At 37.0% G+C, this 13,253-nt stretch overlaps 1 protein-coding gene across 3 annotated transcripts in view; it reads right to left on the minus strand.

Moving 5' to 3' along the window:
• Positions 1-379: 379 nt before the first annotated feature.
• The window catches only part of LOC115242502 (nascent polypeptide-associated complex subunit alpha, muscle-specific form-like), a 29,889-nt gene continuing 17,015 nt past the window's right edge, over positions 380-13,253 (minus strand). Inside the window, exons 4-8 of one of the 3 annotated variants that reach the window (XM_029818831.1) lie at positions 8,474-8,628; positions 6,103-6,352; positions 3,360-3,581; positions 2,365-2,560; positions 380-1,362 (exon numbers count right to left, since the gene is read on the minus strand). In XM_029818831.1, the coding sequence (XP_029674691.1) occupies positions 1,353-1,362; positions 2,365-2,560; positions 3,360-3,581; positions 6,103-6,352; positions 8,474-8,628 (833 nt within the window). In that variant the 3' untranslated portion in view covers positions 380-1,352. Of the gene's footprint in view, positions 1,363-1,559; positions 2,125-2,364; positions 2,561-3,359; positions 3,582-6,102; positions 6,353-8,473; positions 8,629-13,253 lie in introns of those variants that run through there. The other 2 variants (XM_029818830.1, XM_029818832.1) reach the window with 2 other exon arrangements.

The raw sequence follows: 13,253 nt of genomic DNA on the forward strand, positions 1-13,253 counted from the left end.
AACAAAAGAAAATCAATAAGCTCCTCCGTTGAGATGAATTAAAAAAATCGGAAGATCGATGATTCTCTCGAACAAATCGCTCGCATCCAATCGCTATTGTAACGATGTAGAATTCCTCGACAAACATTCACAGGAGAAAAGGAATGTACGGCTTAATCATGCTAATTCAATCAGATTGTTTACGTGCTTTAGATTCCTACATTTAATTTCGTGTAAAAAAAAAGCGTTGTTTTTGTAAGAGCGAAATTGAAGATTCTTGTTTTGATACGAGTGAAGGTCTTTGTATCGATTTCCTTGCTGTACCGCAGCTAAGATACGCTTAAATCGAAACTACTGCGTTTTGGGGATTCTGTTTCTGTCTTCTTTAACCGGGGCAAAGACGTGCTCCATATTATTCTTACAGGAAGATTTTTGGATAATCTTCTTTCGCCAATGAAAATTTCATTCCGTTTCCTTTTTCTGCTATGAATACGATTGAGTCGAAAAACCATGAACTTTCCACGTCGATTTACTCAAAATTGAGATTAAAGATGATTGAATATGATATTAAAACTTTAATACATTTTGAAAAATAATCGTTGCTAAAAATTATATCACCATGCATTTAGTATTGTTCCACACACAATGTTGTTACAAAAAATATCAATCATACTATCTTTTCTTCCACATCACATTCCACAAATTAATTGGGATAAACGAGTCGAGTCACATTCGAATTACATGCTTCCATAGATTCCATTACCTTCGTCAAACGACTAATTCCTTTGCGATCGATTCGGATCCCCGCCGATACGTTTCCGTCACGTAAATCGTCACTGCGGAAAATGCGAAGACTCTATCCCGGAGTCTCTCGTACGTGCCAGTGTCGAGACTTTGATTATTCACAAAAGATACACCATCATCGATCTCCGACGATACCTTGCCTTTCGTGACCTCGTTATACGTTTCTCTTCTCATCCCAAAGAGCTTCCTGTTGCAAATGCTGCCCCCGCGGCCAACGTCTCCTCCTCGTTATCGTGGCAAACTTAAGGTTACGAGCCTCTTTCTCCCGAGTTTTTTCGCCACCGGCAGCGAGACGCGTCTTCGCGTTTCTTCTGTTATATCATCGCTTTTCATCATAGCTCGATGATATCTGGCGCGCGAAACTGCACTTTGCTGCAGTACTTCACTTCCTGCACGATCTTGTCACCGTAATCCTCCCCGTGGTCGCTCCGCTCGTCATCGTCGTCGTCCTCCTCCTCCTGCAGGTCCTCCAAGACCTTTTGTCTGTCTAGACGCCAGCCACCGCCCCTGCCGCCGGCCGTCTTTTTCTTCTTCTCACGGATTTTATTCTGGCGAACGGATCGCCGTGGTTATTTGTATCTGAAAGTCGACCAGAACGGGAGCACTTTGGAGCGTGAGTGTGCTCTTATCGATCTCGCGGGGGAGTTCGTCGCCTTATGTATAAAAAAAGTTTATTTTATCTCTCATTTTACTTTTTAATATAGCTTTCTATATCGCTTTGACATAGATCGAGTGGGAAAGGTTGTCGAAACTTTATATATATACATATATATATATATCGTTTCAACGATTATAGTTTTAATAGCAATTAGATAGCACGCGCTATCACACGCACAATGATTTCGACGAGTCAAGCATTTGGCATTTCGAGTGTATCATTCATGTGCGGAATAGAAAACGGCTAAATCGCGATACAGGTATTATATGCGAAGTCTTTTAACTTGTATCTTTTATAATCGCCGCGAATATTCTAATCACGTTGTTATGTTAAACATGCAATGCAAGCTATGGGCGAAATATTCGTTGACGATAGGAACATGATCTGTGTGCATATATACGATACATGATCCGTGCTACTCGGCTTTACAAATATATCGAGTATTAATAAGCAAATTGAAACGCGGTGTCGATGAAACATTTTTCATCGTCGTATTCGTCGTCGTAAAATAGTTTCCATCGTCAATTCTACGAAAATTAGTTAACATCGCACGTTATTTTCATTATAAGTCATAGTCGTATTTTCGAAGAAAAATTCGAACCACGTGTCTAATTGTGAGTTATTCTCCCATTTTGAGAATTTTTAGGAAAATTAGTCTTGATTGGAATTGTCGCTTTCTATATCTGCAATTCATAAAAAGAGAAATTTACGAATTATTTACAAAAACTTATACACGAAAATATAATTCAAGATATAAGTCTTTGTAAATAATTTGTGACTAGAAATTTTTTATACATTTTAAAGATATCATGTTAAAATAAATCTAATATTATCAGCTTCTAATTAACGTGATTGATCTTTTTTTTTTTCTTTGAACAAATCCTGTAAAGCAGATATTCTGAATACGCCAAAAAGCAACTTACCTTTCTGGTAAAGGGCATTCCAGAATTCTGCAGAAAGCCAGACCGATCGCTATTATTAGTATTACAAATAAAATCGCATACACCACGCACAGATGAACCAAAGAAAAAATATAGAGCGTTTTGTGACACCATTGATTGGGCGTGTACAACGAAAATTTGTATTCCGGCCACATTATATGCAGTATCCAATAATGTCCTGGAACAGAAAAGAAGAAAGCATACGACATGACGAACGTACGAATCAACATCTTCTGAAGTCTGAGCAATAAAACATAAAGGAGTCAAATAGAATGTTATCAATTTTATTAAAGGATATAGGAACTCCATATTGAAGAGAATATTTCTTTTGAAATACGCATAGAAAAATTTTTCTCGCTCGTTCGTTTCCAAATTCAACCAAAACTTTCTTCTTGCATTCGACCCAAAAACTTTGGAAGTAGTAACGACCTCGCGGAATTACGTGGCATACATATCAAGTGCTTGTGATTAAGTAACCTGCGATTACGTCCCGTACTCCGACCAACGAACTGTCGCGTTTTGCCATGCGACAAATTGGCGCGATGCACGAGATATAAATATTGCACCACGATACCTGGTCACGAACGGTTAAATTGTTATAACAGTGGATTTTTTGTAATCCACATAAAATTAAATTACTCGGTTAAATAATACAAAATGTGAATAATTAATATAAAATAATTAGAAAAAATTTAATAAGAGTGAAAATTAAACAAAAATTTATTAAAAAATGCAGTTACTTTTATCATTTGTAATTTGCTCTTGCATAGTGATAATCTCCTATCATTTATTCAGGTTTGAATAAAGTAATTATGGAATCATGCAATTGAATATTATAAAATACATTTTCGTAATACGGCTTTGCACTTGTTGAGTAAATCCTCTGTGGCTTTATGCTCGGAAAGTTTGGATGCTGCTGGCGCGGCATGTATAAAATGCCGCGCGTATAATTCCGAACGAAATTTCAAATTGCTTACCTAACACGAACCATGCGACCAGGAAGCACGATAGGACTATGGAGAGTAATTTCGTAGGTGAGACGTATGGTGTGGTTGCGGGAACGGACAGGACTTCCGGCCTGCGGGAACGTATCTGCGAATAAAGCGCCCATAACATGCGCACGGCGCCCAGAACTCCTCCGATCAGCATGTAGACAGGGATGTATGGCTCTTTCGGACAATCCCTAATGAACTGCACACCTACAACGATAAATTTAAACATGATTCGATGCATTCGCTACGATATGAAAAAAAATCTGCCATACAAAAATCAGGAAATTTTTTTATAATATATATATACGTCGCATCGCATGCATATGTATGGCAGTAAATGTGATAATTGGTGACACGATTTTGTTTCTCTCGGTTTCCCGCTGAAACCTTCCTTGTTAGTGAATCTTTTATGACGTTTTCCTTTCATATCAGTTCTTGTATATCTGTGACCCGAATACTCTATTTTATAATTTGAGCACCAAGCAGCAATAACATATTACAAATAATTTGCTTAACGCTACACTTATTTTTTTTATTACTTTCGAAAAGAAAAGAGAAGAACATCTCTTAATCGATATTCATGCCCATCAATTAAAATTTAATATATATATATGACGTACAACATTATTATGCGCTTTTTGTAACGCCAGCGAGGAATAATTTAGCATTAATTGCGTGTTGCCTGACGTCTATCCTGTATATCACGTCCTGATTCGACGTCCAACTTAGGATAACATAACATGCAAACATGAAGAGGTTCTCCACTACGATATATCCTTGAATACATCGTTATTATGCATATCTTGTATATGTGAACTATTAAATTTCTGCTGTAACATAATCTGTATCATTTTTTTGAAAAATTTATCTTGTATATTCTAGCTATAATAAAAAAATCAATACAATTATTATAAATATTTCGATAATTGTTGCAGAGATAAAATGTAATTAAAAAATTATGTGCACATACACTTATATATTTTATTCGAGAAAAAGAGAGAAACTTCAAGGCGATTATGTATATCATTTCAACTCCGGTTTAAATGTCTTTAAATACGGTTTACGAACTACTTGAATTGTATGATTAGATCAAATTTCGTATAAAACAAGCGATCGACAATTATGATACGTCGATTGCTTCCTTTCCTCCTTCCGCAAACCAGGTTAGATAATGAAGTAATTTTCTTAATGGCATTCTAACACATTGAATCTTCGATGTGCTTCACATTGTTCCTCGAATCAGTCTCTTTTTTACGTTATTCTAAAATTTGAAGTGCCTTATCAAAGTTTTACAGTATAGGCTTTTGTAACTCCTTCGTGCTTTTGTGTCGTGATTCATAAAAGATTAAAGTCTTATTCGGCAATTTACGGCCATTTTTGCGGTTAGTCTATGCCATTATATTATCGATTGCAGGTTCTTACCGGGTTGACTTTGCCGGAAGGTGAATGCACCGAGCCTGAATAAATCAGGTTGAGCGTCTATGCCCCTTGTAGCGCGAATAGTCGAGAAATTAAATATGCTTGCATGCAGTAAGCTCAACACGCTAGCGATTCGCGTGTCGTAATCGTGGCAGCATTAATTAACTCGGAAACGATGTCGAATATTTCGTGGAATTTCGAGTTCTGTTATTCAAGCCGACCGGAAAGCAAATGTACGTTTGCTGCATGGTACCGTAATTTATTTGGTTTAGAAAAAAAACTCATTGCACAAAAATTGAGTATATTTAAATTACGCATAAATATATATGTTATGCAAAAAATTTCTCTACTTATTTGTCCCAATAAAATTCCAGGTTTGTTTCGCATTCACGGTGATACAAAATATTTGTGTTAGCAGGATATTGGAAAAAGGATTTAATCTCTTAACACGTTTTCCACATAAACTATTACTGGGAATCATCTTCAACTATCAGAGACTCCATACTTTTGACCCAATCTCAATTCAGAAAGTAATTGAAGAATAGTAGACTAATATCATAGTACTGATGGGTATTACATTTTTTTTATATTTGAAATTAGTCCCATCGGATATATAAAGATAGTTTCTTGCGAAAAGTTAAAGGCTAGTAAAAGAGATACAATTCTCGAGAGATATGTAATGAAGGGAAATTTACATGAAAAAAGGCTGGAAAATTTCGCAAAGTTTATTAAAACATGAAGAAAGTTAAGGAGAACATCTTGTTCCATCATTTATTCTTCATCATTTTTTAAATGAACTGAATCTGCTATCTCTCTTTTTATTCGCATATAAAATATTCATATAATAATCTATAAAAGTAATATTGAGAAGGTATAGCATTGGAAACTAACAAGACGAAAGGATATTAAATAGCGTTATAATAAAGAGTGATACATTGGCAGTATTTGAATTTTAAAAAGTGCTATGAAGATCAAAGAGTAGAGATAAGCTATATCACCTTCCTGAGTCTCACGAGAACTTGTCGTTAATTCTTAAATATATACATATATGTATACTGAATATCGATCTGCTACGTCTAAGCGGAAATATAAAATGGATCGAACTGTCGAGAACAGCCTCGGTGAAACAACTCTTTCGACCCATTTATCCATACTACTTATATAATATTCATTATGCTATTCGAGAAAACTTTTATATAATTAAATTATCCATGCGTGGTCAATTATCGGTCAAAGATCTTTCGATTTTCGCGTGACCAAGATTATAATCGAAGTCGTCGATATTAAACATCTCTGTCTCTTTACTTACCAAAAATGAACATCAAGATAGGCACAGTGGACAGACAGGTGAGACATATGGTGAACGTCATTGTCTTGCTGATAACTCTCAAGGCGCGAAAGACGAAATCGCAGATACCGTTTGCCTCGAGATGGGCGTCCTTTAATTGGAATACGACCGAGCCGTATGTCGCCACACCAAGATTTGCGGTTTCCGTGTTGCCCTTTTCAGGTACCTTCGCGCCGCTGGCGCAAAGTCGACGTGACTCGTCGCCTGAAAGCTGAAAGCACACAGGACAACTCAAATCAGATTTCCTCTCGTAACATAATACAATTCTGTTCTGGCGAGTTTATTCGGATTAATATCACACATATATGCGCGTTAGACTTTACCATAAAAATGACTTGACAAAAATTATAAACGGACGTATTCCAGCTTTCGCATTCCTTTACCTTATTGTAATTTTACTTCAGTAATATTCTTTTTTCATTTTTTTTTAATTTTATCCTCATTACTTTGCATTAGTATACTGTGCTGTGTACTACTTTGTCTGCATTTTGCTGATTACAAAGTAATCCAATTAGCGACGGAGCAAGAGCGAGGAACCCATGTTAACCAACACGCTCGTAATACAGAAAGAAAGAAAAATTAACAGCAAAATCCAGATTTTAAAAGCGATGCAAGATGATTCGAAGATTTCTCAAAAATTCTTCTGAAGGGAGGCACATTTTTCTAAATGAATGAAAACTCGGTGTTGTTATAAAACGAGTTATAAAGTAATTCAAACAATGAGAAATGGGAGATGATACTCTTTTCATGTTTTAAAATTCGGCTTTACAGTTTTTAATTATTAATATCGGAAATTTTCGAAACGTCACGCAGATTTTGCGCTAAAGATCAATTTATATTCCGTTTACCACTCGTACAACGTGGATTCAATAAGCTATCGTAAAAAGCGCGAGCGCAGCTTTGCCGAACGGTTGCTGACACGTTTCTTATTTCTCACCGATTCTCGTTCTACGTCGTCCGGAATTGATCTTTTGAGAGGTCCTCGGGTAGCATGCACCACGTCTCAAGCACGTTTTTCACGCGAGAAATAAGCGGCGGATGTGATCTGTGCAGGAGAAATTTAAGCTGTCACGAACAGAGAACGCCCATACCTTTGATGTCCCGCACACAATTTCTAATTTTTCCATCACGAAATAGTCTAGCAGGTGTTTATAACAAATTTCAATAATTTGAACAAGCGTTGGATAATAAACTCGTTATTCATTGTCGAATCAAAGCACATCAATCATCGCTTGTTTCTTGAATAAATTTTATATATACTTTTTTTTTAATCAACTTAATTGTATATATAATAAATCAAAATTGATCAAAGATTTATACGCTCACTCTGTACGTTTTTAATTTAAATATTGATAATTTTTTCACGTGGAAATCGGAAATAAAAAATAACGTAACAAGAAATATATTCTTTTGAACTCGTTAAGGTTTTCCGAGTCAAAGGGCAAAGGGCAAGGCACGAGAAATAAAGGCGTGGAGAATCTCGTGACGTAGCTACCGGTAGTATCGTTACTTAACTTCGCGTGCGTTGTAGCAACGTATCGTGCCAAGCTGTGTCTGCACCGGAAAACCAGTCCGGAATGCAATTTTAGCTCGTGTTATTTTTCGAATAGAGGACCTTCTTTCGTTGATAGATAGTCGTGATATACGGAAGAGAAATATTTTCTCTATACTTTAATTAGTGTTGCAACTTTGTGTGTTATATTATATATATTACATGCGTGATTAAATAATTTAATATTTTAAAATATATTCCTCTCAGGGTAAATGAGTCGTGTTTTTTATAACACTTATTCCACGAGGTTTCCAACTTATTTTCTGTTTTTATAATCAAACTTAAACGAATTTTGTAAAAAATAAAAATGGAAAAGTGTTGCGAAGCCGACGTCTCTAGAGCAATAACGAAGAAAATTACTTTGAAGACAAGCGCGAGGGATTAGGCGATGAGGAAAAAAAAAACAGGAAATAACTCCTCTACACGACTTCGCGCTGCACTCCATCGAATTTTAACTCGATGGAAATTCATTTGATAAAACGCGATATATTTTCTAAACATAATATATAATTAATAAAAAGAAGAAAAAAAAAATAAAAATAATATCACCATTTCACATCGCCGTAATCACTACACGACAAATGATAAATGACAAGTTATATCCTCTCAAATTATTCGCGTGTATATCCATTCAGCCAGAAAGGTAGCGCATCTTTCAGTCGCTCGCATTCCACGACATTCGCAACTGGGGCGTGTGACGTAACGTGTGGCGGAAAGAAAATTCCTCGACCATTGCAGATCGGAAAATAGCAATGCGATATAAAAGAGAGCAACGGTTACCTGCGAAACGGAGCTGCTGGCTCGCCTAGAATCGGCCCAGGTGTTTGTCCCATATCCCAGATTGACCTGTGCGCCTCCGCTTCCGCCCGATCTGACACTTCCCGAGCTCACTTCTCTTTGGCGATAAGGCGAGGAACTCCGGTTTCTCGTGCTCCCTGGACAGACGCAAATATTTGAATCTCCCCGACTACTCTTCAAAGCTCGAGCAATCTTGCACGATATCTCTCATATGGATATTTACAGCTGTATGCACGGCAGAAAGGCTCGCATCGATAAAGAAATTGCGAAATCAAGTCCCGTATTTAAAAATTATTGGTAATATATCCAATTGTATCTTGAAATTTTTTATGCAACTTTTATATAAATTTTATGCATTAACTTTTTACATAAATTTTATATTTCTTAAATATAATATCGATAAGATTGTATACAATTTTTTATTTATATTTGTTTAAGTTTTTTATCATTATTATTCGGTTAGTTTTCGATTCCACTTGTTTTGATACGCGTTTGTAATTAATGGATACTAAATATTTGTACATTTATGAACTATGCTCCAATAATGTTAGTATATGATCTAATTTATATTCCCCCCTCACATTTTCTGCACAAATTTCGCTCGTTGTAAAGAGACTACATGCACTGCAAACTCAGACGATGAGATATCTTTGTCAACAAGCTTTCGCGTAATGCGCACTGCTTCGTGCGATAAATCCGCGCTTTCAATTTACGGAATACGAATCCCATCTGCTGGAGAGATTTCGATTATTGCGACGTTCCTTACCGCGATTCGCCGCGAAATTTATCGACTTCGCTTGCCTACGTAGCTTAGTAAAGAGGCCAATCTCATATCGCATTGATCTCACATGAATAATCATGTGAATAACGAGCAAATTTGCGCGATAGAAATGTAAGAAAGCACTCTAATATGTTATATATATATTTGCATACGACAAAAATTACTATAATAAATATAAAATTAAAAATAAATTTGCAGAATAATGAAATAATGAATTATTCATTTTGTACTTGCATTGTTACTGTTTCAGAAAATCCAAGGAGAAACTTACATTACGCCCTGACAATTTTGCCGATTATGGACGCACGCAATCTCTTTCCGCAGTGCGAAACAAGTAAGTGGGAATATGTATTAGACGCGTATTTCGATTTCGTGACCGACGGTAATTCGGCATAACTGATGAACATTAATAAGTATGCGCGACAAAATCAGGCCAATTTACGACCGAAGCATATCAGTGCGCATGATGTTAATTATCGCTGGAATAAATGCTTCTCATTTGCCTTGTGATCGATTTCCCACTTCTTCCATGGCATTAAAATAATCCGTAGCGTTAAAAAATTTTGTAATGTATGAAATTTATCAACCTTCTTATTTGCCTTGTGATCGATTTCCCACTTCTTTCTGGCATTAAAATAATCCGTAGCGTTAAAAAATTTTGTAATGTATGAAATTTATCAACCTTCTGTTTCTTGACAGTTTTTTATTTTATTCTATTTAGAAAAATATATTAATGACAAAATATTATTGTGAAATACATATTATCTGCATGCACATATGAAACATGCATTGTATGTTTCGCGTAATCTATCATGTCTCGAATGTCATATCTTTTTCAGTATCGGACGTGACGAGTCGCGAGTGCCGAATCTAACGACGGACGGTCGCCTCGATCTATCCACTGGATTACGCGGTCGCGCCTACCGCGATTATTTGCAATCGGAGTCCGTCGCTTCGCGCGTTCCAGTGTTTGTCGTGAGACGTCAATCTCCAAACAAGTGTTTCGCGCAGTGTATGATAAGTATCATAAATCGCGAATGCCGAAACTAGCGATGGACCATCGTCTCGATCTACCTACTGGATTACGCGATCGCGTCTACCGCGGTTATTTGCAATCGAAGTCCATCGCTTCGCGTGTGTTAGTGAGATTCGCGAGACGTCAATCTCCAAACACGTGTTTCGCGCAGTGATAAGTATCTCAAATATCTTTCAACATCGCGCATGCTGAATCGCGAGTGTCGAATCTAGCAATGGACGATCGTTTCGATCTACCCATTGGATTACGCGGTCGCGTCTACCGCGGTTATTTGCAATCGAAGTCCATTGCTTCGCGTGTGTTAGTGTTTGTCGCGAGACGTCAATCTCCAAACACGTGTTTCGCGCAGTGATAAGTATCTCAAATATCTTTCAACATCGCGCATGCTGAATCGCGAGTGCCGAAACTAGCGATGGACCATCGTCTCGATCTACCTACTGGATTACGCGATCGCGTCTACCGCGGTTATTTGCAATCGAAGTCCATCGCTTCGCGTGTGTCAGTGTTTGTCGCGAGACGTCAATCTCCAAACACGTGTTTCGCGCAGTGATAAGTATCTCAAATATCTTTCAACATCGCGCATGCTGAATCGCGAGTGCCGAAACTAGCGATGGACCATCGTCTCGATCTACCTACTGGATTACGCGATCGCGTCTACCGCGGTTATTTGCAATCGAAGTCCATCGCTTCGCGTGTGTCAGTGTTTGTCGCGAGACGTCAATCTCCAAACACGTGTTTCGCGCAGTGATAAGTATCTCAAATATCTTTCAACATCGCGCATGCTGAATCGCGAGTGCCGAAACTAGCGATGGACCATCGTCTCGATCTACCTACTGGATTACGCGATCGCGTCTACCGCGGTTATTTGCAATCGAAGTCCATCGCTTCGCGTGTGTCAGTGTTTGTCGCGAGACGTCAATCTCCAAACACGTGCTTCGCGCAATTTGTGATAAGTATCATAAATCGCGAGTGCCGAAACTAGCGATGGACCATCGTCTCGATCTACCTACTGGATTACGCGATCGCGTCTACCGCGGTTATTTGCAATCGAAGTCCATTGCTTCGCGCGTTCCAGTGTTTGTCGCGAGACGTCAATCTCCAAACACGTGTTTCGCGCAATGATAAGTATTTGAAATATTTTTTAGTATCGCGAAAGTGAGATAAGTTCAAAGTGCCGAATCCAGCAACAGATTGAAAATAGTATATTTAAAACAATTGGATTACATGAATTACGTGTGAATTAGATGGCAACAGCGATACATCGGCCGGTGAGTTAATTAATTCTTTCAGTTTTTATTCATTTAATATTTATATATGTAACGATTGCTAAGAACTAAATATGTATATCGGCTAAATATTTTTGTAATTAAATATCACCATCTTTATGTAACGTGAGATGAAAATAATACTTGTTGGCAGGAAATAAAACGCAATATATAAAAGTAAAATATTCGCGCATATGTTATGACATGTTTTGCATGTATGCATTTGTTAGTCGTGAGAATTGTTCTCCAAACACACAGAAGTGCATACATTAAATAATAAGCCGGTTTGCATAGGTTTGCGTAAGTTAGCTTACGTGGTTTAATGCTAGCATATTAAAAACATGTAGGCTTTCGAGCTACCGATAGAGCATTACATCTCTTTAATTACGATATATTTACATATCGTTACATATATAATTTTTATAATCTACGTAATAAAAATATGATTCGTTATTTAAGTTCCATTAGTATAAATATTACAATTAAAAATAGAATTTTTATTGGAAATGTTGATAATTTATAAATTAATCTAAAAATGTTAAAACAAAATTGATCCGATGAAAAATTATTTTTACATCATCTAGTCCGTCATTGTATTTCTAGTTTTGAATATCATGCTGTATAATACTTATGTACAGTGATGTTATCTAAAAGTCGATGTAAAATCGAAGATATTTCATTTATCTGATCTGAATAAATTGCAATAAATTTAACTATGCGTGAATATAGAGAAAATCAGGGGTAAAAATATCGACGTTGCTTTTTAATCTGCGCTGTAATATTATCGAATTGTTCTCAACTTGTCGATATTATTTTACGTCGCTTGGCGAATTATGCTTCCGTTCATACGTTACGCGCTACTTCATGGCGTGAATGTCTGTCGTATTTGCAAAAAGGGTACGGATGTACAACATCGTATAGCAATTGAAAGTGTATACGCGCGCGAATGTATCGCTTGGCAACCAATTTCCGCCACTCGAGATATATTATCCGCATCTATCGCATTCGATGTGCCTCGGGCACATCGAGTGAAACGAACGAAACCTAATCGGCCTCTCTGGAGACCTGACGTCGAGTTGTACAGTAATGAGCGTCAAATTGCTATTGCAGCCCCAAAGGAAGAGATGTATGCTGCCTTGAGGCAAATTTTCAATCCGCAAATGCGAGAGTATAAGGAATAAAATGCGTGGAATTCTGAATATTTTTAGAATAGTTTCTTTCTCTCTCTACATATAGATATTTTTGCTTAAAGTTATTTGACAAGTATCGATTATTTTTAAGCATATCAATATAATACAATACGCGATGAAATATATATGAATCCTCGTGTAAGTTTATTATTTTTCTTCAAACTATTCTGCAGATTGTTAAAATTTTTTAAATTCCAACTATAATTTGCCTCAAGTCAATTCTATAAACGGACAATTGTTTAATATCGCTATGGTATGATTGACGTATTCGTGGGTGTATTATTGGAACAATTCAACCGCGGTTTGCAGCAAACACAAACGTTTCGTTGAATATCGCGCTACGTTTCACCGCGACGCTATAATTTCGTGAGGAAGGTATACATCGATTTCGGTATACAAATACACAGAGCATTGCGGTATGGATATGTCCAAGAACCGCATTTTCGCGGTATAGTTTTCCTATCAAAGTTACGCATCATCGCTCGCAATG

Source organism: Formica exsecta, unplaced genomic scaffold (assembly GCF_003651465.1).
Source record: "Formica exsecta isolate Colony F162 unplaced genomic scaffold, ASM365146v1 scaffold60, whole genome shotgun sequence".
NCBI lineage: Eukaryota > Metazoa > Arthropoda > Insecta > Hymenoptera > Formicidae > Formica > Formica exsecta.